The 27501-nt window shown below is 43.7% G+C and overlaps 1 protein-coding gene across 2 annotated transcripts in view; it reads right to left on the bottom strand.

Annotated features, from left to right (window-relative positions):
- The window catches only part of LOC135819839 (sushi, von Willebrand factor type A, EGF and pentraxin domain-containing protein 1-like), a 180592-nt gene that overhangs the window by 41607 nt on the left and 111484 nt on the right, over nt 1-27501 (bottom strand). Inside the window, exons 6-20 of one of the 2 annotated variants that reach the window (XM_065333123.1) lie at nt 25890-26054; nt 23467-23631; nt 23020-23193; nt 21231-21398; nt 20293-20478; nt 17797-17970; nt 14901-15074; nt 14472-14648; nt 12251-12424; nt 11750-11926; nt 11078-11251; nt 10587-10763; nt 7627-7800; nt 6395-6571; nt 2071-2244 (exon numbers count right to left, since the gene is read on the bottom strand). In XM_065333123.1, the coding sequence (XP_065189195.1) occupies nt 2071-2244; nt 6395-6571; nt 7627-7800; nt 10587-10763; nt 11078-11251; nt 11750-11926; nt 12251-12424; nt 14472-14648; nt 14901-15074; nt 17797-17970; nt 20293-20478; nt 21231-21398; nt 23020-23193; nt 23467-23631; nt 25890-26054 (2610 nt within the window). The remainder of the gene's footprint in view (nt 1-2070; nt 2245-6394; nt 6572-7626; nt 7801-10586; nt 10764-11077; nt 11252-11749; nt 11927-12250; nt 12425-14471; nt 14649-14900; nt 15075-17796; nt 17971-20292; nt 20479-21230; nt 21399-23019; nt 23194-23466; nt 23632-25889; nt 26055-27501) is intronic. The other variant, XM_065333122.1, reaches the window with a different exon arrangement.

Below are 27501 nucleotides of genomic sequence, written 5' to 3'. Positions count from 1 at the left end.
TAGAACTGATGGAAATGTGTTTTCCCATTGATTGGCTACATCTATTGCAAAAACGTTTAAATCAGTTTGAATATGAGTTAGGCAAAAGCAATTGCAGAATTTAATGGGGATTGCTAATTTCTTCCACTTCATCCACTTTTGGTTTACTGCTTCTTTTAATTTTTATCTCCTTATAATCGCATTTGCGCTTGTTACTCGCCTTAAACGCCCGTTGCCGTTGGTCTGGAAGTGATCACACTCGTGTTGTTACTTCCCTCAAGAACACGCTGACTGTATTGTAGGCCAACGAACTGGGACTTTCACTGACCATGTAGATTGAAGACCAGTGAAATGATGAGGCAATCACGTTCTTTATGACGTCAGAAATCTCTCATGCAGTTCACGCGACAAGTGCGTGCAGTCAGTGCTGCTCGGCGAGTGCTCGCTTGCCAGTCAACAAAAAGCGAGGGAGCTAGCAGCTTTTGTCGAGCATCGACATGAAAATAAGGGACTTTTACTGTTGGACTATGTTCAAGATTACAGGAGTTAAGTGTGAAAGATGCATAACTCTCCCTGCTGTCCGGGGGGGGGGGGGGGTTCAATGGCTTGCTGCCATTGCAACACTCCTAGGGCAGTTTGTGGGGGTTCTCAGCAGATCAAGCAGGAAATGCAGCTCGTCTTACCTCAGCCATCACAGTCTGTTCCGAGTAGCGTTCCAGGCACGATCGCGATCGATGGCCGCGTGTCGTGATCCATGATCCAAGAAGTATCATCCTACGTCACAGAGCACGCGATCTCACCGTGCATCTTGCAATAACATTCAAAAACTGCGCCCAGGACTTCAGTTACTTTTGCATCAACGGCGCACTAAACTTGTTGGTGGCGCAAGGAGAAGCTTGTCGTTTGGAGTAACAAGTGATCACCGCTGCTTTTCCTTGTCAGAGTCAACAATACACTTTGTTCTGTGTTGTAGCGAGTAGTGTTGGAGTAGAATTTGCTGAGGAGATGTCGCGGAGGGGCTAGCTTTCCTGCGCAAGTATGATTCTGGCCGTGTTTCAGCATGGTCGAGTGGAAAAATTCAAAAAGGTTTATTTCAAGAAAACCCCAACAGGAAGATGGGGGACATGTCCTCAGCACTAGAAGAGGTGTTCTACAACCTGCCGGTGTATAGTTCTTGCCAATTGAGGAAGTAGCTGGCTGGTTTGACAGCACTTGTAGATTGGCTATTTTCAAGACGATCCTCAGCGCTAGAAGAGGTGTTCTACTATCTGCTGGCTTGCTGGAGCTTGACTCGTTTCTAGATCCATAAATACTGTGCTATTTCGGCCATTTTTGAGGGGTGCGCAAGTTTCAAGGTTCCTTTCAGAAACTTTTCAAGGGCTTTGCACCATCGATCCACACCCCAAAGGGAACGTACCTGCAATTTTTGAGCGAAATTGGAGAGATCCACTTGCACACATACTTTGGTATTCTCAGACATGCTCTCTTAAAGAATTTCAGCACTATTTGAACCTGAAACCACAAGATTCCAAAGCACCTACGTTGACCACTCAGCCACAGGGGTTGCGATGCTGAAGTTCGTTGAAAGATGTGTCTTAGGTCTGGACCACCCAATGCTGCCTACACATAATACTAAACTATAGTATACTGGGATACTAACTAGCTATTTTCGGACCAGTATTTCAGGCCAAAAACGGATGTGCGTTGTAGTTTTAAATAGAATAAACACCCCTGCATTGTTTTAATGATATGCTGTTTATAAAAAACTGCAGTTTCAATTTGTTTTTTAAGCAGTGTTTATATTCCCATCAACGCTACGACATTACTGTTTATCATACACAAGGCAGAACAACAGAGACCAAACATCTTTCTCCTCACTCCAAGTTTCGTGTTGAAAACACTCATCGTCTGTTGTTCTGCCTTCTGTAGTACGCCCTGCCTTTTTTGAGGTATTGAGCACTATTTGCAGCAAGGACTTTAGACACGTTGTCACTGTTTATTCTATACATATTGTGCGTGAATGAATACAGAGCTCCCACCAACTAGAGCAGAAAATTGCAGATGCAGAAGGATCTTCAAGCATGTACTTACCCTGGCAAGTTGGCGGTGAAGTTGACCAATTTCCACTTGGAAGACACACAGACGCGCTGCTGCCAGCTAAATTGTACCCCGAATTGCATGTAAAAATAGTTGCACCATTTATCTCCATAGACATACTGGCAATAGCTCCATTCAGAGGAGCAACTTGACTGCTACACAGCACACCTACAAAAATACACAGGAAACAGCAAATATGCCTAACATCAGATATTGTCAGAAGATGATGGTATTTCTTAGAGCCGAAATCTACAAGCCTGAACTATGTGAGCTGTCAGATTGCATCTTCTGTTATGAAATTAGTCATTCAAATTTGCAATTTCCAGTCTCCGGTGCGCTTGCCTCAGTTGATCTCAGCTTTGATACAACCTAGGTCTGAAAAAATCACTACTTGTTTCGTGTACTTGGTCCGCCCAGTTAAAATTGGCGCTTATCTTCTCACTTGGTTTTTTGGTGTTCTGCCTGTGCCACACGGCATGGAACCACCGATTCACCATCCGAACATAACCATTGACCATTGCATCCGACGACATGGCAGCACAAACCATCACAGAAGTTGCGATCGGTTCGTTTGAGTCTTTTTGACGGAGCTGCCGCCGACGAACACTTCCGTCAGCGCAAGAAAACACTGCAACCTCCGCTCGAGTCCGTAAAATAGGTCAGGATGTTCGCATTTCAGAGCGATGGAGAGTACAGTTTCTGTCTGCTTCCAGCTGTCTGATGGTAAGGATTGTTTACCCCGGGGAGGTATAGAAAAGCTGAAAAAGCGCTTCGCGAGCTTGAATTTCAGTGCTTGCACAGTACAGCGCCTAGTGAAGGGCTATCACCAGCAAATCGCTGACGAAGAAACTGCAGCTCATGTCGATGTCTCCAGTAAGTGAGACCAATCCGGCGGACACACTTTGAAGCTCACAGAGGACAGGGCAAAGGAGCTAATCAAAGGAAACACCAAGTCCTGAGAGAAACACTCGTGCAAAGGACTTTCAGGAAACTAGCCGAAAAGCCTGGTGCACGGCGTTGCACGTGCAGTACGCACAGGTGCTACATCCAGCGGAAGCTATCACTGCGCTGCATGCATGTACAAGCACCAGCGGCTCGCGTGGGTACGGGTGCTGATCAGCAAGTACGACAAGCGCAAGAGGCGATTTGAAAAAAGGACACTGATATGGCATTGCCTTTTTGTCTCAAACAAAGTCGCATTATTGCGACGAACGGGGATAACACTTACAGTCAACATGCGGGCAGTCTCACTCAGCTTCTGATGGGAAGGTGACAGGCACGCACTGCCTTTGAGCGTGATTCGAGACGAGGAGAAGTGGAACAAGCTATGAAACGACCCGTGCAGCAGCTGTCCGGATCGTACGTTTTGAGCTCTTCCTCCAGCGACGATAGTGGCGAGGAGGATGTGTAACTTGCTTGAATTTTCGACTGAGTTGCTTACTGACATGTAAATAATCATGTATTATAGTGCTTTGTGATCGTGGCTTGCTTCAAATATTCGTATTTCTTTCCTGAGACAAGTGTGAAGATAAGCGCCAATTTTAACTGGGCGGACCAAGTACAATGTGGGACCTGTATTTGCAGTAAAAATTCCAAGTTTGATCAAAAATTACATTTGATACTCCTGAAGGTGGGGTCGTAAAGTGCTCGAGATTGCCATACTGTGAAGGTAAAGTCAGCACACTCATACCACTAGAACAATGGAACAATATTATAATATGACTTAGACGTCGTTTCCACGTGATAATCATCAGAAATAGGCATAACGCTAAGAGTGGGACAATCAAGGAAAGATATTATTTTATGGTACCATAAAGTGAAGAGTGTTTGTTCTAAAACACTAATATTCTAAAGCTAGCACTATTGAAGTCGTGATGACATGAGCAGCGAGCAATGTGAAACCAAGTGTAGATTTGATAAATATTTGCAGGTGAGAAAGGTAAATGTGAATCGCGATCTACAAGGCTTGGCATTCTTGCGTCACGAGGCACGTGATTTCATCGTTCCTTTTGCCTTAAAATTCAAAAACTACAAGAAAATCTTCAGTCAATTTTGCATCAACTGTTGCACGGAAAAGTTTGGTGGCGCAAGGAGAAGCTTGTCATTTGGAGTGACAAATAATCAGCGCTGTTTTTCCTTATCAGAGTCACCAAAACACTTTATTCTGCACCGTTATGAGTAGTGTTGGAGTAGAAATTGCTGACTAGATGTCGCGAAGGGGCAAGCTTTCCTGTGCAGGTATGACTTTGGCCGTATTTCAGCACGGTCAAGTGGAAAAATTCAAAATTGCTTTTTTCAAGAAAACCCAAAAAGGATGATGGGGACATGTGCTCAATGTAAGAAGAGTTGTTCTACTATCTGCTGGTAAATTATTATTATTATTTATTATTATACGCATTCCCGCGTTGAAGTGTAGCAGCAGTATGCTGCGTCCACAGCTTCGCTTATGCAGAATGGCTTGGGTGAGAGGAGAGGGGAGAGAAAGCAACAAGGCAGCCAACATCTATGAAATTGGTCACAATAACATGAAGAGAACCAACCTACATATGCATGATTGCACAAGAATGGAGACGACCAAATGGCTATAATCATTGTGCCACAAAACCGGTACACAGGAGATCTGACGACAATGTAACGAAACATAAAACTCAGTTACTCAATACAGGTTCCACTAAATTACAAGAGAACAACGCTACAACGTTAGAATTGCCGCTAAATTATCGCAAGTATAGAGAACGAGTCCAATACAAATGAAAACCATGAACAGACTGTCCCGAAGTTATTTAGGGAACAAATTGTACTACATGACTGTACTTGCTGATACTGACGCTGACGGAACACGAATTTGAGTTGAATACTCACGAAGTCTTGTACATGCACATCATTATGCGCCGGTGTTGTGGAGTAAGCAGGTACGTCAGTCACCAATCCAGCTTCAGCTCCACGCTCGCTTCAGCAGAATGTTGCCCGCATTTGCTTTGCCTCCACACGGATAGACGACCAGCGCAGAGTCCCGCAGCTCCGTGGCCGTAAGGTCTTGATATTCGCCGTCAAGTCTCAGTCCACCTCTCACACCAAGCCGCCCTATAAAAATCTTTCTCTCTCCATTGGAGTGCTCCCCAGTTGCGCGAGGAGACTAGAGAAATTCCTCCGGTGAGCGAGGAAGAAGAGCGGAGTTACCCAACTCAACCTAACTGCTGGTAAATAGTGTTCGCTAATTGAGGACGTAGCTCGCTGTTTCATCAGCGGTTGTAATTTGGCTATTTTCAAGACGACCATTATGGCATCAGAGATGACGACCTCGTCTTCTGGGATGCTGGCGTGGCTAAGCTTTTTGTAGCTTGTTCTGGTACGCTGAGGCATGTCTCATTTCTAGTCTCATATACAGATAACTTCGCTCATAACGACACTCAGAAAGGTGTCCTTATTCGCGAAGTGTCGTTATACCCGAAGTCTCATTATTTGTTTCAAAATTGGATGGGACTTTGCTCTGGGCATGAAAATTATATCGTTATTCGCAATTAGTCGTTATATCCGCAGTCGTTATTAGCGAAGTTGACTTTATCATGTGGATTTTTTTTTCTCTTTTTGAGGGTATGTCAATTTCAAGGTACCCTTCAGAAACTTTCCGCGGGCTTTGCGTAGTCGATCTACAACCCAAACGAAACTTACCTGCAAAATGTGAGCGAAATGGGAGAGATTCACTTGCACAAATGTTCGTGTTTACTGAGACATGCTCTCTCAAACCGTAAAAAAATTGTGCTCATGGTATGGGAAGTCCCATCGAATCCCTCGAAAATCGCAAAACGGTGCCGGACAGAAAGTAAGAAAAAAGTTGAGATCAAAATCGCGCGATCGTCGTCACTCAAACATTTGTTGAGCTAACGCCACACCGGAATCACCTGTGCAAAGCCCTTTTCAAGACTGTTCCAATACGGTATTGATCGTGGTAATACGACATTTCGTTCCAGAGTTATGGCTGCTTGTACAGTGATCTATCCAGTGCGTATGGTATGTGCACTGTACGAAACGTATAGCGCTAATATGTCGTTGCCCAGACGCGATGGGGTCTGCATGACGACTGCACTCACCATAAACCCGGAAAGGACTGCCAAACTGTGAATATTTGATATGTGAACATGCTCAGCACTTACTACCACCTAGAAAAAGGTAAGATATGCATTAGACATGTTCATTCTTTGACTTCAATAATCAATTTCCTCTATTCCTACTTTAGTTACAGATCTGACTTCAGCACCACTCAACTATTCAAACAACCTGGACATAAATGAAAACAAGGTTATCACAAAGTACTTACGAGTGCATGTTGGTGGTGTTCCCGACCATGCTTCAGTTGTTTGACACACAGTTGTTGTTGCTCCTGAAAGTTGATATCCGGTACTGCACGAGTATGTTCTGATCGCGAAAGCATTTCGCCCACCAGCAGACACTGCGCCGTTTGTAGGAGACACTGGGTTGTCAGGACATTGTATCCCTATAACACCAGAATCACAAATACACCAAAAAAAACATCGAGAGAAGAACATGCTAGAACAGGCAATGCTGAATTACTATGAACAACAAACAATCGAATATTATCATCTCATGATTTTTGAAGAATTCACAAAGGGAGCACAGCTTAGCCACTCTTGAATTTCATAAGACACCTGAAGGGAAATGGTGGGAAACACCCTAACGCTTCATCTTATTCTTCTTCTTTTTCTTCCTCTAAAGCGGGATTCACAGAAGCTTTTTTTGCGATGCGACACGCGATGCGACACGATCTGCGATGGACGCAAGCGATGCGAACTCGCGAAATACCATTCACAGAAGAAGTCAGCGATGCGACAAAGTCTTGCTGATTTGGGTACGTCACCATGATATTGGCACGGTTTGATACAACTTTACAAATTTATAGGCAACTCTTGAACCCTTGTACAACTTTGCTGTAAAAAAGGTCAAAATCGTACGCCAAAACGCTTCATCTTATTCTTCTTCTTTTTCTTCCTCTAAAGCGGGATTCACAGAAGCTTTTTTTGCGATGCGACACGCGATGCGACACGCGATGCGACACGATCTGCGATGGACGCAGGCGATGCGAACTCGCGAAATACCATTCACAGAAGAAGTCAGCGATGCGACAAAGTCTTGCTGATTTGGGTACGTCACCATGATATTCGCGCGGTTTGATACAACTTTACAAATTTATAGGCAACTCTTGCACCCTTGTACAACTTTGCTGTAAAAAAGGTCAAAATCGTACGCCAAATCGCTCGTCGCATCGCATCGCATCGCAAATGTTGAGCCAAGCTCAACTTCTGCGATGGCCTGCGATGGTTTAGTTGCGGCAGTTGCGTTGGGTGCGACATGGCTGCTATTTGGGGTTTTCCCGGTTTTGCGTCTGTCGCATCGCGTGTCGCATCGCAAAATAGCTTCTGTGAATCCCGCTTTAGTCATGAATACAATGCCTGTATCCACAGTTGTCTTTGGTTATGACTATCTAATGACTGATTTCCTTTTTTTAATTAATTGGAATAATTATATACGTACGCTTGCAAGTTGGTGGCGAAGTCGACCAAGTTCCAGTTGGAAGACAAACAGATGCACTGCTGCCGACTATATTGTATCCAGAATTGCAGGTGAAAATAGTTGCACCATTAATCTCCAAAGACATGCTAGCAATAACTCCATTAGAAGGTGCAACTTGACTACTACACATAACACCTGCAAAGCACAGGAATCAGCAAACATTGAAATGAGAATGGTCTGACTTCGAAGCCGCAAAACAAAGTAGCTCAGTGGGTGGGTCTCACCCAGATTGATACTCCACCAGTAGCCCCTGATGATCACTCAGACTCGATGACTGGTTTGCATGCAGCTGACGAAATCCCGGCAGCTCAGACTCCGCTCAGCCTCACAGAGAGCCCAAGCACCATGCCTACGCAATAAACATGGCAGGAACAGCAGCACTTGACTTGCAATGCTACATGAAAACATTGTGCAGTATCACCATCGGGCTCATCCTTTCCGGCTCGTTTGTGTTCTGCGCAAGCACTGGGTAGTTCTTTAAGCCATCAGAACTGAAAGCGAGAGCCAACCGGTGCGTTCTAAAACAGCAGTATTAGTCATTCACTCTCCCTCAAGTCATTTTGCAATTATTCTGACTCAAACACATGACGTAGTCATATCTTCATAACCTATACGAAAACGAACAACGTTCCCTCTAGGACTTTGAAAGAGGTCCAGTGCTCAAGCTCAGCTCTTGCCAGCTGTGACTCTTTCAGAGATTATGCCACCGCTTAATCCATAAATAATGGCTGGGGTAAGATAGTGTGAACTTTGAACCAGAACCAAGTGCTATTAGTCAAATCACATCGCAAGGAAGACAATCTACAACTGAATTAAAAGTCACACAGTGCAAAACATTTCATGAGAACATAAGCTGGATTTACACATGCTAGAACAGCTGCAAATTCTCGTTTATGTCCACTTCAAGACATTCAACAGATCCATTTTTTTATCACAGAAAGCTTAAATCTTTTTACCGGGGAGCTGAGTAATTTGCCTTTACAATGACACGGGTAATCCCTTATTGTGTGGACTGCAAATCAGAGAAACCTGTAAAGATGAGTTGAAAATAGACGCGGCTGAGCTGTCTCCGCACGTTTAGTTCTAGACTCTGAGCTCTGAGCTCAGTTAGCATTGGGGGTTTTCTGTGCCGACTGTGGAGAAAAATTCTGAATTCCTTTCGATCGTCCAATTTGGCCAGGGGACAGCCGAGGCACGCCAGGTTCCGCTTTGAAAAGCATGCACTGACCACGGATACACACATGAGCATTAGGCTGAGAAGAGGCTGCTATTTTCCTCACGTGCACAACTGAGAAAAGGGCACTTGAAACCAGTGTGTTTACTTTCGTGCTGTAAAGTTGCCTTCCCACCTGTGGCCATAGATTTATGATACAGTAAAACTTGTAACTAACGACCGCCCCTTGGGGCCAGAGAAAGCGGTCTTTAGGGGCAGGTGGTCCTTAGTTAGAGGTTTCCACCTCACAACCATATATGACGGTGAGACCTTCCGTGCCTGGCGAAGTGGTCTCTATTACGAGGCTGGTCGCTAGTCACGGTGGTCTTCAGTTTCAGGTTCTATTGTACTTTGAGTTTTCTCAACCCAGTTTTCTGCATATCCATCAGTTAGATTTGTCATGTTAGGTACGCTATCTACCTCTATTTGAACTAAAAATGACAATCACATCCTTTCCCCGGTACTATAAGCCTCAAAGGGTATAGTGATTTAGATTGCATACGGGAAGCACGCCTGCCTACAGATATTCAACAGCCCACAGAGTCCAACAGAATTACTACTGGAGCATAAAACATCAACTTTAACCATATCAATGGAAACTACGTGAAATAAGCAAGATATACTTTACTTTTGTTGTAGTAACTCTATCCCAATTATATATCGCTTGGACCTTAACTGTGGTCGGATTCTGTCTCACCTAAACTCGATCATACCCATTTTGCTTCCCTTTACCTGCCAAACTGTGAATCTTTAATTAACTCTTTCCATGCCAGCATGTTTTCCTGTGTTGGCCACGCATTGTTCAGGCGCTGAGCTCACCTATTCAAAGCTTCACGCGCACGTCAGAACAATTTTTTTGGCTATTTCACTGTACCTTGATGGATTTTCACGATCCATGGCTTGTTGGAAAGATTTGGACCACAGGAAGCCATTTCAGGGACTCACAGCGTGACAGGCATACCAGGGCCACTTCCATCTCCTCTCCTAGTCCCCCTACCATTGTTGAGAATAACAAAATGACGGCCTCTCATGTTTTCTTTCGTCTTCTTGCTCATTGTGAACTGATTTTCACAATTCAAACTGCGTTGGAAAGTCGAGATTCAAGCGATTTTTTTTTAAGCTGACTGTGCACGCGCTGTCTCTAGGGGAAATCCCCTAGCCCGCAGGGAGTTGCGAAAAAAACATTTTGAATCGATCGCCAAAAAGTGAAATTTGGGCATTCTGGCCGTTCAATTTGTCATCGCTCGGTCATGCCTTGTCGTATCGCGAAGAACGTTATATTCCTGGAAAGATGAGCTCAAGACCTTTCCAACGTTGTCTCAACCTTAGCAGTCTGAGATATTTTGACGGAGTTATGACAGTTTGTACACTCGTCTTTAGCACGCAATACACATGCAGTCTACAGTGTGCATTGTACAGTGGAGGCAGAACGCGTAAACGCGTCCATGGCCAATCGGTTCATACTAAAAAAACGCGTATACGCGTCCATGGCATAGCAAGGGTTAATGTGTGAACATGCTCAGCACATACTAATGCTACGAAGGAGAGGTAATAATATGAATTGTACATGCACACCCTCACATCACATGACTTCAACAGATTATGTTCTATATTCCTACTTCATTTACAGACCTCCTGACTTCAGCACCACTCAACTTCTCACACAACCTGGCCATAAATGAAAACAAGGTTATCACATAGTACTTACGAGTGCAGGCTGGTGGTGATCCAGACCATGCTCCAGTTGTTTGACACACAGTTGTTGTTGTGCCAGAAAGTTGATATCCGGTATTGCACGAGTATGTTCTGTTCGTGAAGGCATCTCGAGCACCGCTAGACACGGCGCCGTTTATAGGAGACACTGGGTTGACAGGACATTGTATCACTGTAACACCAGAATCACAAATACACCAAACAAAATATCAACAGAAAAACAATGCCAGAATTAGAAATACTGACTTACTATGAACCACAAACAGTCAAGGTAACATCTAGTGACCTTAGAAGAATTTCAAAGGCAGCACAGCTTAGCCACAACTGGATCTCCTATGACACCTGACGGGAAGTGCAGGGAAACCACCTGATGTCCCATCTTATTCTTCCTCTCAGCCATGTATACAATGCCTGTATCAACATTTCTTCGACTCTGGCTCTCCAAGGATAGATTTCCTATTTTCACCTAAATAATCGTATACTTACGTTGGCAAGTTGGTGGGGAAGTCGACCAAGTTCCAGTTGGAAGACAGACGGATGCACTGCTGCCGATTACATTGTATCCGGAATTGCAGGTGAAAATAGTTGCACCATTAATCTCCAAAGACATGCTAGCAATAGCTCCATTAGAAGGTGCAACTTGACCACTACACATAACACCTGCAAAACACAGGAACCAGCAAACAAGGCAGTCAGAATGGTCTCACTTCTAAGCCGCAGCAGAAAGTAGCTCAGCGTTTGGGGTCTCAGCCAGATTGATACTCCACCAGTAGCCCCTGATGATAACTCAGACTCGATGACTGGTTTGCATGCAGCTGACACAATCCAGGCAGCTCGGTCTCCGCTCAACCTCATAGAGAACCCAAGCACCGTGCCTACGCAATAAACACGGCAGAAACAGCAGCACTTGACTTGCAATGCTACATGAAAACAGTGTGCAGTATCGCCCTCGGGCTCATCCTTCCCGGCTCGTTTGCGTCCTTCGGAAACACTGGGTAGTTCTAAAGCCAACAGACCTGAAAGCCAGAGCCAACAGGTGATTTGTAAAACAGCAGTCCTAATCATTCACTCTTTCTCAAGTCATTTTGCAATTTTTCCAACTCCAACATTCAAACAACCTGGACATAAGTGAAGACAATGTTATCACATAGTACTGACGAGTGCATGTTGGTGGTGTTCCCGACCACGTTCCAGTTGTTTGACACACAGTTGTTGTTGTGCCAGAAAGTTGATATCCCATACTGCACGAGTACGTTCTGTTCGTGAAGGCATCACGAGCACCACTTGACACTGCGCCGTTTGTAGGAGACACTGGGTTGACAGGACATTGTATCACTATAACACCAGAATCACAAATATACCAAAAAAACATCAACAGAAATACATGCCAGAACAGGAAATACTGACTGACTATGAACAAAGAACAATCAAACTAACATCTAGTGACTTAAGAAGAATTCCAAAGGCCGGACAGCTTAGCCACACCTAGATCTCATAAGACACCTGACGGGAAATGCAGGGAAACCACCTGACGTCTCTTCTTATTCCACCTCTAATTCTTCCCCTTAGCCATGAATACAATGCCTGTATCGACATTTCTTCGGGTCTGGCTCTTCGAGGATTGATTTCTTATTGTAACTTCAATAATCGTATACGTACGCTGGCAAGTTGGTGGCGAAGTCGACCAAGTTCCATTTGGAAGACAAACTGAAGCACTGCTGCCGACTACATTGTATCCAGCATTGCAGGTGAAAATAGTTGCACCATTAATCTCCAAAGACATGCTAGCAATGGCTCCATTAGAAGGTGCAACTTGACCGCTACACACAACACCTGCAAAGGACAGGAACCAGCAAACATTGAAGTCAGAATAGTCTCACTTGGAAGCCGCAACACAAAAGCAGCTCAGTGGCTGAGGTGTCAGCCAGCTTGATACTCCACCCGTAGCCCCTGATGATCTCTCAGACTCGATTACTGGTCTGAATGCAGCCGACCAACTCCAGACAACTCGGCCTCCACTCAACCTCACGGAGAGCCCCAGCAGTATGCCAATGCAATAAAGATTGTATATACAGCAGTACTTGACTTGCAATGCTGCATGGCCACAGTTTGCCGTATCACCCTCGGGCTCATCTTTTGTTGCTGATTTGAGTCCCACAGGAATGCTGGGGAGTTCTAAAGCCAACGGATCTTACAGGGAGAGCCAACAAGAACTTTGTATAACCGTGCTCCTGGGGTTAAGTGTTCATTGAGATAAGGGGCATGGAGATATATGGCGTCTATGTACTTCTACAAAGAAGGAAAAAGAAATGTTTCTCCATTATCTTTTCATTTACATTCCTTAACAAATGCAAAATCGATTTTGTTAAAAATGCGCAAGCTCTGGGGTGGGGAGCAAAAGTCTTTCTATAAAAGTAACCCCAAGAAATCAATGCCAACAAATGAGGAAAAATCATCACGTCTCTACGACTATATCTTAGGTAACAGTTTAACCCTTTACCGGTCTACCATAAGCGTACCGATACATAGTATCGGTACGTTTGGCCCTCATTTTTTTGGGGTCTTGTTGCTAGGAGACAGTTAAAATGGCGCTCTACGCGTAGCGGAGGTCCAAGGCTTTCTGACGATGTGCAAAACAACCATGCTTACCATACAAATTTTTGCCGTATCGATCGACTGAAGTTTGTTGAAATTGGAAAAGACGACCATCCGCCATGCGCGCATTTCAAGAATGCGAGTGCATCTCTTGGGGCCGTGTTTGACAAGCGTTCTGAGAGCAGTAACATCACCAGTCCAGGCTGGATGTCTCGGGAGGTTTTGCAGTGTAGTGTATTGAGAAAAAGAGCTCCGTTGAGTCCTGCTAGTTCAAAAATATATCGTCCACGAATGAAGAAACAAAAATCTCCAAACAGAGAGGAAGCCTTCTTGCTGCCGACACCGCGACAGCGACTGTCACAAGGACTCGTTAGGTGCGATCAGCTGATTCGCCTGGCCGTGAGAATCACGGCATGCGTAAGCTCGCGCCTGAGTACTCATCTGAGCGAGAGTGAATCTGACGCGAGCAGCGCTGAGATGAACAAACCGAAACTGCGATATCGTGGAATGGGAATTGCTGCTGCTGGCGTATCGCCGATGGCGAGGTGTTGGTGTTCAATGGCGGTATTGTAGAGAGCCTACATTCCTTGTAAAGACGTAGCCCTTACCTGACTGTTTATCGTATGACTTCAGCTCCATCACGAACTTGGTATGCCTTTCGTGCTGTGATATTCGTGTATTTCATTCGCAATTGTATTATCTCTCAACTTGAAGGGCTACCATGGGCCGTATCCTTGCCTGGACCTAGTCATATTTGAATTTTCTGGACGCGTTCAGGCATACAGATTTCGAAAATATATGGATTACCCATACCTACATCACATGGTTCTTGAGTTATTGCTGGTTGTGTGTACATGTATTTGCGTGACAACCCCTCACATACATTGAGTTAGACCGGCTAAGGGTTAAACTGCCTCTCTCAAAGTCGAATACCGCTTGCACCCTAACTATGGTCGGATGCTGTCCTGCTTTATAATATGACTCGATTATAACCTCTGATTTTGCTTCCGTTTACCTACCAAACTGTCAATCCTTGATATGACATATCAAGGATTGACACATTGTGAGCATATTGTGAGCATTGTGAGCATGCCCTGAATATACTACATGTACTGCCAAGAAGAAGGCTAGATATGAATTAGACATGCACACCCTGACATCACATGACTTGTACAGATTATTTTCTCTATTCATACTTCATTTGCAGACCTTCTGGCTTCAGCACAAATCAACTATTATATAAACCTTGATATAAATGAAAACACGGTTATCACATAGTACTGACGAGTGCATGTTGGTGGTGTTCCCGACCATGCTCCAGTTGTTTGACAGACAGTTGTTGTTGCTCCGCTAAGTTGATATCCGGTACTGCACGAATATGTTCTGATCGCGAAAGCATTTCGACCAACAGCAGACACGGCGCCGTTCATAGGAGACACTGGGTTGGCAGGACATTGTATTGCTATAACACCAGAATCACAAATAGACCGAAAAAATACAACAGAAAACCATGCTAAAGGCAGAACAGCTTAGCCACACTTGGATCCCATAACACACCTTACGGGAATTGCTGGGAAACCACCTGACATCTCAAGTTTTTCTTCGATTAGCCATGAATACAATGCTTGCATCCACGTCATTTCTTTGGCTCTGACTCTCTTATGACTGATGTCTTATTTTTTTACAGATTAACTTCAATAATCATAATACGTACGCTGGCAAGTTGGCTCGGAGGTCGACCAAGTTCCATTTGGAAGACAAACAGATGCACTGCTTCCAACTACATTATATCCGGAATTGCAGGTGAAAATTGTTACACCATTAACCTCCAATGACATACTGGCAATAGCTCCATTAGAAGGAGCAGCTTGACTGCTACACATGATGCCTTCACAACACAGAATGACATGCAAAAAGATGCAATTTTCAGATTTGGATCATAAAAATGTCTAACGCAAAAAACTGTCTTGGGGTTGCATTTGATGTAAAAGTGCATTGTTATGTGTTTGTTCTATTATTTTTATGGCTGTCTATGGAAGAAATTTTGGAGGAGGTGAAATGGAAAGCAAGTACAATCAATTCCATCAATTTTCGAATGATGGCCTAAACTAGAATTCCTTCATGTGCAGCCAGTTTGCATCAAAATCCGTATTATAGGGTTCCAGTTTTGAAATGGTTCGAATCATATTTTGAATGCGGAATCACCACTGGTTTTGCACCAACGCCTTTTGAGTTCGGCGAACCGGCATGGGGTTCAGTCACGTGTATATACAAGTCATCCGCACGCAATGGGTTAAATTGCGGATGTAGATGGATCGACAGCGCAAATCCCGTTCGCTGGCTTGCAGTCCTGTTCAAGCACATCCATTGGGAATAATTTGGAGTTTACAGTGTTCCTCTTGTCACGAGTTTTCCATGATGCACAACAGGATACAAATTATCCAAAGAAAACCAAGGTTACGTTCAATTCAATTCATAAATTTGGAAAGTGCTATTCTTTGTATACATTCAGTGCACAATGTAAACGGGTGATCAGGCTGGAGTTAACACATGCTGGATTGTCGCAAGAGCGGGAAGTAACACGTTAGTTGGAGTTGGCACCTGCTGACGGGCGCAAGGGTTGGATATTTCCCGCGCAATATAGTCCCATGGGGAATTATTTCCATGACTGCGCTTGGTTTCCAAATGTTTTCACTGTTTTCACCACTTACACGAGAACGAAAAATTTTGGAAAACGTCTTGAAAACGTTTCAAAACACTTTGAAGTGCGTTTCCATTCCGTTTTGTTTAGGTATCGGTTTCGAGCGTTGTCGTGTAAACGATAGTAGTAAACACAATGATTTCGCTCCGTTTCAGTCGAACCTCGTTGTCGTGTACAACAACAAGCAGCCTCGAAGTACTGCCGTGCAGCCAGCACCAAACTACAAAGAACTTGTAGGATTAAATTTGTTCAAGAGATACTGAATTTGCCCCTTTACACGTGAAAGCAGCATCTCGTTTTTGCCCTCTTGAATGGCTTGAAAGAATCCAAAAATATCACTAGATTGAAACTGCAAAAGAAGTTCAGATCGAAGCTTGCATTCAATTTTTCCCGCTCCATCATTTTCTTGAGAAATCGAAAACCCAAAAACGCCACTGGAAAGCGGGCAATAAAACGGCCACTCAAAAGCCAGCTGATTTTCCGATGAGATTTGAATTTTTGGTGAAGATGACAAAGCTCTTGGAAGTCAGCTTTGGGGGAAATGTCATATCACCAGGCAAGTTCCCAGAGATATGAGTACCAAATATAACCTGTTCGCCAAAGTTATGCCCATGCCGTGATCAAGAGCTTGAACTGTCCTGTGCTATTTTTTGCGCGTCTCACTCGCCTTTTTGATCAGACCTGCATTTTTCGTGACAGCAGCTTTCAATTTGGTTATGGAGCAATTTGATGTGACTCAGCCTTGTTTCTGGAGTTTTGCCACGGAATCGAGAAAGTTTCGCATGAAGATAAGGCTTTTGTGCTGCTCGTTGAGAAGAATCAGCTTGAAAGCACGAACAGTTTTTTGCCTTCAGGGGAAGTTCACCCTAAAATGAAAACTTCACAACCTGTAGCAAAAATGGAGTGATTCCAATGGTGAAGGTCTCAGGTTGATGAGAGCAGCCGTTCTGAAGTTATACCAGCTTGAAGTTGGCACTAACTTTGAGGACATCATGATGAAGTCATTATATTGCCCAGATTTATGACATCAGAGAGATAGACTTGGTATGGGAGTAGATGGTGAAATTCAAGTGTTTTGGCTCTCCATTGTCCCAAAGAAGTCGGGTCACTTTTCAAACTTTGGTATGGGGCATATGGCACCTTACCAGTATCCCGATTGGAAAAAATTCTAGTATGAACTTCATTGTTGCACAGAAACAGGAAGGAACTTGGTTTTTCCCCATCTACTCCTATACAAAGTCTGTCTACGTAAGAACACACAGTTGTTGTTGCTCCAGATAGTTGATATCCGGTATTGCACGAGTATGTTCTGATCGTGAAAGCATTTCGATCACCAGCAGACACGGCGCCATTTACAGGAGACATTGGATCTGCGAGGGATAAATTCCTTTGGTGCCAGTTGCGAGTGAGCAAAATGTCAATCCAAGGTGAGCATACAACTTTCCTGCAAGTGAATCTCCCAAAGCTCTTCATCTATTTTTGAAGTTTTGTGCATAATGCTGACTTGCAACAAACGGGTACAGCGTTTCCAATGACCGGGGGTTCTCCGACCCTTTTTTGAAAGTCCATGATCGTCACTGCCCCAGCTCGCCGTCTAATTCTGGTTATATTATGGGCAGAGGTGCTGATCAGATGTTTCTCGAGCCTGTTGAAGCTCAACTGAAGGCTGAATTCCATGAAATAGTGGATAAGAGCACAGTTGTGGCATTCTCATGCAGATTTCCCTAGTAGAAGCGGTTGATTTGCTCTGTAGGATAATAGCGAGTCAGATTATTGATATCCTAAGGCGGCGAAAAGCGCAAGCTCTAGTATCATGAGTCACAGATATTGCAAATATTGACAAACCCAACGTAGCGGGGTCTGAAACATGAAAATCAACATATGATGCATTGTGCGCATTGGACCTTACTTGTACATGTCGGCGTTGTGGTTGACCAAGCACCATTTGCCATGCATACAGTCGCACTATTTCCTGTCAGTTGATAGCCATCATTGCATGCAAATATGGTCACTCCATAAGGTAATCTGGTGCTGCTGACTATTGAACCACTTATCGGTGGGGTAAGTGCTGGACACATTCGTACTGCATTGTACACAATAAGATGGTAACCATTCCATCATCCACACACACAGGGTTTTAATAAAGACATCCGTAGAGCATGTACCTATCCCCATTTTCATAAGTCAATTACCGTCGCCTAGTGGATATTTTCACAAATGCATAGGCAACAATAAATGAGTCATTAAACAATTCACGGTCACAGCAGGGTTACTGCATCTGAGCACTGTGATTCAGTGCTTCAGTATAGTTGTGGAGATAGCAGCTCGTTTGTCAACGGATTTCACAATTTAAGGTTTCCTGGAAACTATTTCCTGGTTGTCATCTTCCACGTGCTTTCGGAGCATACAGCACCCCAAGGACGCCCTTAGCCTTGCCAACAGTGTCCCTATCGTGCTCAACAATATCCTTCGATTCGGGGTTCAAACTCAATGTAGAACTACGATTAAACTGTCTCGAAATCCTTTGCCGAAACGTTGTAATATTGTGAAATGAGTTGAACTGTTGCAGTGTTAATGGAAGAGAGCGCGTGGGCTCTACTACTTAACTGTTTTATGAAACTGCAGAAAGCCTCCCCACTTTTACATTATTTTCGCAATTGAGTCAATTCACAGTCTACAAAATACAACTTTTGTTATACCTCTGCTCTCCTTTGGCCATTTCTGATATACAACCACTCTCTGGAAAGCTAATGATGGCAGCCACGAGCTCATAGAAACTACAACACCAAGCGCCATTCGTGTGTGCCGCGCTGTGATGAAGAAGACGTTTTCAAACTCGAACAAATATGCGCAGTGCAATCTACCACGAGTGGCTCACTGATTTGTAAAATCGTGGCTCACAGAAACCAGACGAAGTTCTTGTGAAAATATCTAAAGCCCGGAGGATTTCCAGCCCCAAAATGCCACAGGTAAGCGAGAAGATTTCAGAATTATTCTCAGCGTGACGGCGACTCAAAATGTTTGAGTGCGCATATTTGATCGCGCACTAGCTTCGAGATTTGTCGTGCGCCAATTATGCACCAAGGAGTCAAAGCGATAGTTGCAGTCAATAATCAAGGTCTTTCTGAAGAAATAGAGCCCTAATTTGTAATAATACGACAATAGTTGAACGTATGACAAAATATTATGTGATCGCCTATTGCATCGATCCACGTGGATCGATATTTGAATGGCTGATATTGAGAGGGTAAAATGCCTTAACCTTTACCATCCGTGCCTACTTGAATCGATCTCTAGAGATCGATGGACATGAATACACTAAAACATTCATAACTCGATCGATTCTTGTCAGAATTTAAAGAACTAAGTATCTAGGAAGAAGCCGAAGAGCCCAGCTTTCCATTGCATCAATCGGTAAAGGGCTGCGATGTCGCATTCCAAAGATATTTCGCTCGACTTTTCAGCTACGGCAAAAGTCGAATTTCTTTCCAAGTGACTGACCTTGAGCGGGGATTTTCCCCTTCCCTGAGATGCTGAGTCACTTTGGCATGCTTCGAGCGCGTGGGCAGCATGAACAGAAACTCAAGCAAAAAAATTGGAATGTTTACGATGAAGGAGCGAGAAATGGCTGGCGAGGAGAGAATTTCCTCGTGTATACAGCGATGGGGTGTATTTGAAGCTCCCTGGCGCTGGATATGTGATCTCAGTAGTGTCCTGTTTGAGCTCAATGTACGCAGCTCGTGGAGAGCTTTCCAGAATGCCCAAGATTGTGAAAATTGGTTGATTAGAACCGAAGATATTCTCAGAATAAGGTGAGAATTATTGCATTTGGGACTGCTGGGGAAATTTGGTCGGATGGTAAAGGTTTAAATGTCGCAAAATATTCGCCGGACCGAAAGTAAGAAAATGATAGATCGAAATTGTGTGTTCAATTTATCGGCAGTCGATCTTTTTTTTAGCTACTGCCACACCTATGGAAAGCCCTGTCCAAGACCGTTCCAATGGGCTATTGGTTATGGCGATGCGATATTGCGTTCTAGAGTTGTGGCTGTTTGTACAGTGATCGATCCAGTGTGTATGGTATGTGCACTGTATACGAAGTATCGAGCGAGTTTCGTCATTGTTCAGATGCAATGGGGTCTCCATGACGAGTATACTAGTCATAAACCTGAAGAAATGTTCAGATTAACTCATACAGCATAATGTTCTATGTTACTGCTAGTTTCTTTCGTGATTACCACATCACCTTGCTGAGTATGTCACCCGGCCAGTCACTCAAAACCATGCATGTGTTAGATACAACATATACACCAACTAAGGAGATTTTCAAGACATGACAAACAATGTGATGAAGGCAAAACACTGCTTCAAGGTTTGTTTGAAAAAGAAAGTTGATTCAACTTACATGTACACGTAGGAAGAGAAGTACCACTAGGCCACTGACCACCACTACCGCAAGTGATTGTGGCTGTCCCTGTCACTACATACCCTGGAAGACATAAGACACTTGCGGTACCTCCAATTGTAAAACTAGCCACAGTAGCACTGACGTATCCATTGGTAATCACAGGTAGGGCAGGGCATGTATTGGCTGAATAGGTGTAGGGAAAATTAAAGACCAGACAAAATAACAGGGTGCATATCTCATCCGACAGTAGCAGAATATGGTCTGCAAACGTGATATGTAATTTATGGAACTACAGACTATCGACAAGGTACCACCCGAAGAGAAAGAGCATATTACGTAAATATCCAGTGAATGTAAGAATAAGGTTCGTTTATGTCCTTCAGAGAACTGTAATGAAAAAGAAAAACATTGAATACATTCCTCGGTTTTTGTCGGTTGGTCTCCCAACATGACCAATCTTTTGTCACATTTCGAAATATGAATATTACAGGATTGCTCCCATGTGCGGTTTGAATTTGTTGAAATGAAACTTCTGATCTAGGGAAGGTGACATCGCTGCAAGTGACCTGTTTGTCGAATGTATGGAGCTGGAATTGCATTCAGAGTGCGCTGCAGTGGACAATGACTATTTGATGACCTTGGGCTCATTGCATTCTTTCCTGAATACCACAGAACCATCAGATGATGCACAGCGATATTCTAATAACCAAGAGATTTCCAATGAACTAATATCTCTAGAAGTCTCGACTTTTTACACGGAATGTGGCGTGAGTTTGACGGAGTCATAGAAATACAACTAGAGAACGAGTTCGACTCCCTACTGGACTTCCGACTGTTTATAGGACAGCGAGTGCCTACTAAGTCCAACGTATATTTGTCGCTGAGAAAAAATGTGAGGAATAATTCGCCTCCAATGGTTTGGTATATGCTGATACCTTGGCAAATGGGAAATGTTGTAAAGGCATTTGCAGTTGGACATGTGACAGTGTTTGATCCGACGAGTGTAAATCCACTGGAGCAAGATATTGTATACTGTTGAGGCACACTAGCAACAACCGGTGTCGCCATTCCATCAGGTATTGTAGGTACTGGGCATGTAATAGCTGGAGAAAAAAAACATAATACCAAAGAAACCATTTCACGTACAATGTGCTATTAACTAATCCGTCCACATTTGATGTTGTGCTGATTTTCAATGTGAGAGTCAGTGAACCCTACTCTCTCTCTTGGTTTCTCTCTCTATGAGAGCTGGTTGGACCTATATATGGGAAGACATTGTAGGCGTTCGGTGGCTACGTCAGCAACTTCGGCATCGGTATCACCAGCCCTAGGGGATAATTTTGAGGAACCAAAGTGCAATTTTTAGGCGATGGTAGGCCATGCACAACAACAATCCAGAAAGAACGCTGATACAACACAAACTGTGTGCGACATCAAACCCCAAGGCGTGTTGAAATCAATGGTGCATCCACAAGAAGAAATGGTGCAGTATAGGAATTGCCTGGAAGGCAATACGAATTGCGATTTGGGATCTCAAAGGGTTTGCACTACCGCTCTCTGCGCCCACATTGGTTATAATAAGGCGGAGATTCCAGGATAGCTTCATCTGATATTGGTATAATCATTACTGCCTCCGTTAAAAAAATTCGGGATGGATTTTGATTGACAATGAAAACGTTTAGAACAGGTCATGAACAGTTTGTATCAACTGCAAATCACTGGACGAAGGCAGTTCAGCCGATGTACAGCGTTTTACAAGATAAACTGTTGACGGAATGATCCAGGAGTTCAGTTTGCGTCGCTTTCGCTAGGTATCGTCATCTGCTGTCATCTGCTGCACTCAAGTTGTCATCTCTCTAGAGTGGTTGTTCACAATTTTCAGCTCTTTTTAGCCTTGTTTGATCATACTTCGCTGAACTTTGGTGGTATCGGCGTCATTCAAGTTGACTTTCAAGCTGTGTGAATCCGCCTCGGGGGTGGTTACTGGTTTCCGCCAGGGAGTTGTAGAAATATGTTATGTTTCGCTGGTTTCACGTCCAGTCTCAAGAATGATCCTTGAAACAAGGAAAAAGGCACAGCCAATTAATTATATTTCTGGTGGATGCTCCTGTCAGCACTGAACGGCATCGGCGAGCAGATCCCGCCGACTTCCCTTAGCCAAGAGACTCACGTCGGGCTCCAGACATGAGTTGCACTCAGCATTCGAATCTAGGCTTTGCGCAGGTTAAATAAAAACTTGAGTTCAGATGTTTAATTGAGCTTTGCGATTGGAGCAGCTGCTTGTTCACTCGCTCATTGTGTGGGATCTCTGCTCCGCACCACTACGCCCTAAATCACTCTCAAACTCTCAAGCTCATTGGTAGAGAGCCCACGCAGCGCACTATGCCCTCGGTGAAGTGGTATTTCAGTTTTCGTCGCCATGACTGTCATGATCTATGTTTCCACAGCACAACTATTTATTTTTCCGCTCGGTTTGTTGTGAAAAGTTGCTTTCTTTTCATTGTATCTCTTTCATGGCATACCAGGGAATCCCGAGAAAACCATCGCAACTCCTTTCACAGGAGTTGGTGCATAAACCAGTCCCTCAAATATCCATCTCAAAGTTTTTTGTTAAGCACAAAGTACAAACACACATATCCGGTGTAGTGCTCGCCCCCCCCCCCCCCTCCCCCTGGCATTATACTGTCTGGCGAAAAGAAGCAAATACAAGTTGTAGGTATTTACCATTGCATGTGCCAATAGGGAGTGCCCATGAACCGTTTGGTAAGCAAGTTGTTGTCAGACTACCACTAAGAGTGTACCCGGCCATACATTGAACTGTCGCCACTCCATAGCGAGCAGTGCTTATTGGTGCAGCCACGCCATTTGTTATTGTCGGTAGAGTGGAGCAGACAATATCTGAAATGGGGCAAACCAAAATAACACCAAACACATGTTAGCACCACCGCAATGCCTCTTACGGGCAGTCAGCTCAGTCATTGAGAGTAGAGAGATCAATGTCTTTGTCATGGACACACAGTAGATTATTTTATGATATGCGAAACAACACATTCAGCAGGGCCAGAAGTTGTCTGTGAACAAATAAGGGGGCATGCATCCTATAATCAGGTTCAAGCTCACAATTCCAATATTATATCCACATGAAAGAGGCACAAGACCCCAATAACCCACCTTCACATGTTGGTAACTGAGTCCAAATTCTCCCAGCCATGCAGTTAACTGTTGACAGGCCAAGCAGCTGATAACCAGGATTACATGACACTGCTACGGTTGTTCCAATTGTTCTTGTCGTGGAACTGTAGATTGCTTGTGCGATATTTAATGCCGGGCATGCCTCTGTAGTTGGAGAAGAGAATATTGTAATGCAGAATATGGCATATTGACCAGAAGCCACATTTTTGTATATCACAAACCACTGGCTATAATAAGTAAGAACTAGAACGTGTGATTTGTATCAGACACCTTTCACAAAGGAAACAGTTTACATAACAAACTTCTACAGTTGTGTTTAAAAGAGTCAAAAACTAGTCGATAGCTTCAGGTAAATAGTTACTTGGTTTGTTTCTGTGGCTTGGTGGACATGTATCTAATCTTGCATGATTGAAGAGGTCAATATATGAGATATAGAACGAGTAAACGACCGAGGTCCCCCGAGGTCTTTTATGAGGTGTATGTAACCTATATTGACCGGTTATGAGGGCAATAGTAGATTGACCACGACATAGCATACCTTAACTTTTTTTGCTTTCTTATATTTGGTCCGCCCAGTTAAAACTGAAATACGAATATTTGAAGCAAGCCACGATCACAAAGCACTATATACATGATTATTTTACATGTCAGTAAGCAACTCAGTCGAAAATTCAAGCAAGTTACACATCCTCCTCGCTACTATTGTCGCTGGAGGAAGAGCTCAAAACGTACGATCCGGACAGCTGCTGCACGGGTCGTTTCATAGCTTGTTCCACCTCTCTTCGTCTCGAATCACAAAGGCAGTGCGTGCCTGTCCCCTGCCCATCAGAAGCTGAGTGAGACTGCCTGCATGTTGACTTTTAGTGTTATCCCCGTTCGTCGTAATGATGCGTCTTTGTATGAGACATAAAAGCAACACCATATCAGTGTCCTTTTTTCAAATCGCCTCTTACGCTTGTCCTACTTGCTAATCAGCACCCGTACCCACGCGAGCCGCTAGTGCTTGAAGATCTACATGCAGCGCAGTGAAAGCCAGTCAAGTGTCAGTCAGTTCGGGAGCTCCAACAACAACAACCGTGAACAACAACAAGTCTGCTTGATCACCAAAAAAACAATGAAACAAAGTGTGAGTTGAAGATAGGTTGGGATTTGAACTCACAGCTTCATGGTCAGCAGACAGCATCCATAGCCACAAGGCCAGAAAGGAAAAGATAAATCGTGGCTTTTGATAGAAAAATCGATAATGACTTCCAGGGCAAATTGTAAACCATGGGAAAAGGCCAGAAACCTGGCTGAAATTCTAACTCCTTAACGGCTGGTCCAATTGTTCCGAAACCTTCACAGAACAATTTGCCGTGCCCTAACCAGCCCTTTTATGTACTTCGTTGTTCAATTTTCCCTTATCTTCAAACTTTTTAAGACCAAAACCTGATTGCTAATCTTTTTGAAGCGGACTATAGACGACCATCGGGCAAGATTTCCAGTCCAAAATCTGACTCAAACCATTTCAAAACTGAAACCCAAAATATGGGTTTAGATACAAACCACACATAAATAAGTCCTTCACTTCTTTTAGCCATTATCCAAAATTTGAAGAAATGGATTTAGGCCATGTTCGATTCTGCGAATCAGTGGGCCCCGGACCCGGATTCGCCAAATTCGCTCATGTTTGAGTTGTTTACTCATTTTTGGTGCTTTCAAAATACTCCTTCTTACAGTCCACAGTAAGTTATCTAAGCAGTCCGTATGATGAAACAGTCACCACAGGGTCTCCAGGATTGATTATGATTTCGAAACTCCCTGCATACACCACTGCTGACGACAATATGTATCTATTATTGCCCGATTAAAGAGGTCAATATATGAAATATAGAACGAGTAAAAGACCGAGGTCCCCCGAGGTCTTTTACGAGGTCTATATTTCATATATTGACCGATTATGAGGGCAATAATAGATTTATCACGACATAGCATACCTAAAACTGTTTTTGCTTTGCTATAGGAAGAAAGGAATACTATTGTAATAGTATAATAGTATGTACATATGCCGTTTACATTGGACATTACTTCTGTGTAAACCAAAGTTTTCAGTTGTCTCTTGTAGTATGTTCCCCAAGTTCTTTGACTGAGAATCTGAAAGTTTGGGTTCAAATCCCAGCATTTGGCTTCAGATTTTTCTTCTTTCAGTTCTAATTTTTTTCTAAGTTGAGGAAAAAGTTCTAAGTCCTCGGGCTAAGTGGTCAATAATAAGTGGTCAATATAAGCGGTCAATATATGCTGATATTTGACCGCTTAGAGATCACAAGTTTCTGTGGGGGTCAATAATAAGAGAGTGATAACAAACTGTACGGTTGGAGAAAAATGTGAGCAATCAAAGGACTATAGCTAATGGAGGAACTCACCGACACAGGTCGGCAATGTTGACCAGCTGCCACCTGCCATGCAAGTGACTGTGGCAGATCCCATTACTCCAAACCCTGAGGCACAAGATACAGTAACAGTTGTCCCAACCACTCTTGTTGTCGTATCGTATGTTGCATCGCTTATAGCCAGCACAGGGCATTGCTCTGTGGGAACAAAAGAATGGATCATCATAGTAAAATAAATAATTAATAAGCAGTGTTTGAGGACAATACAATTATGGGGATAATCTAAATGTTTTATTCCCGAAGCTATGCAGAAGATGTCACTTCAGTAACGTCTGGAGCTAGTCAGGGTCCACACAGCTTTAATTTGTTGTTTATTTATTTGTTTGTTTGTGGCGCACGGACCTCCATCTGGCGCTATCCGGTAGCTGTCCTGTACCGTACCATGAAAGACCGCTGGCCACAAACAGCTGGCCAAAATATTCAGATAGGGCATTCAAATGCAAGATCGTAACGTGAAGCAACCTCGTTAATCCTCACGTAGTATCACAGATAGTATCACAGATACATTGTATTCTCTCCCCCCCCCCCCCCGTTTACTCGCAGTTATTAGTATCCTATTCTCTTACTATGTGCTTTCATAGCTTTTACTATTTTCTTCCATAGCCACTTCTAGGCTAAGCCTTCACCGTCATTCTATTGGTTCGTCATCCCGTTTGAATGTGCGAAGTAAAATAAAAACCAACCAACCAACCAACTTTGAAGAATGAGTATGAATGCGAAGTGTATCGGGTAATGCATGTAGGGCGATTGTGCGGGTTCGAATCCCAGGTTATACCTTGAAAAATAAAATAGGAGGATTTTGAAAAATGTATAACATCCCTATGCTTTTTTGCCTAGGTCATCAAGGTGGTAGACGGTGTCGTATTACCCTCGACCGTACCTGTCCCGTACCATCAAAGACGGCTGGCCACAATATTCAAATAGGGCTTTCAGATGCAAGATCATAATGTGAAGCAACTTTGAAGAATAAGTATGTATGCGAAGTGTATCGGGGATACATGCAGGGCGATAGTGCGGATTCGAATCCCAGGTTATCATATATATCTTTAAAAAAAATATGTATATATATATAACATCCCTTTTTTTCTGGCCTCTGGTTGATGGATCTGATCTATCCTCCCCCACCATTTAGGAGCCGCATCTGACGCCTGATCATGGGCCGGTCGCGTCCCACGGAAGCGGAAAGGTGGTTCTTGACCAGGGAGTTGTACGACTCCTTGTTCTTGACCTGCCCCGGTACGCGAACCCGTCGAATTTATTTTTATGCTTTTTTTGGCCTAGTTCATCAAGGCAAAAAAGCATGGCATAGGGCCCTGAGCTACCAAGCTCTCTTGTTTGAATAACATTGCTCCATCTTGAAAGAGACCATAAGAGAAAATAAAACCGACACTAGAGAACCAGGGGAAGGTGAGTGGTCCAGAAAATCCGTGGTTGCGAGTCGGGAAGCACCCCACTCGCAATTGGCATCAGGATACCCCAAGAGCACCAGAAAAGGGGGGAAAAATGGTCCCCCAAAAAAACAAAGAGAGGTACAATTTACTTCATCCGAAAAAAAATTGTGACTGTTTTAAGGCTGCGCACAGCT

The sequence above is a fragment of the Sycon ciliatum genome, chromosome 6 (assembly GCF_964019385.1).
Source record: "Sycon ciliatum chromosome 6, ocSycCili1.1, whole genome shotgun sequence".
NCBI lineage: Eukaryota > Metazoa > Porifera > Calcarea > Leucosolenida > Sycettidae > Sycon > Sycon ciliatum.
Note: the sequence above shows the minus strand (reverse complement) of the source record. Positions and strands in the feature narration are given on the sequence as shown.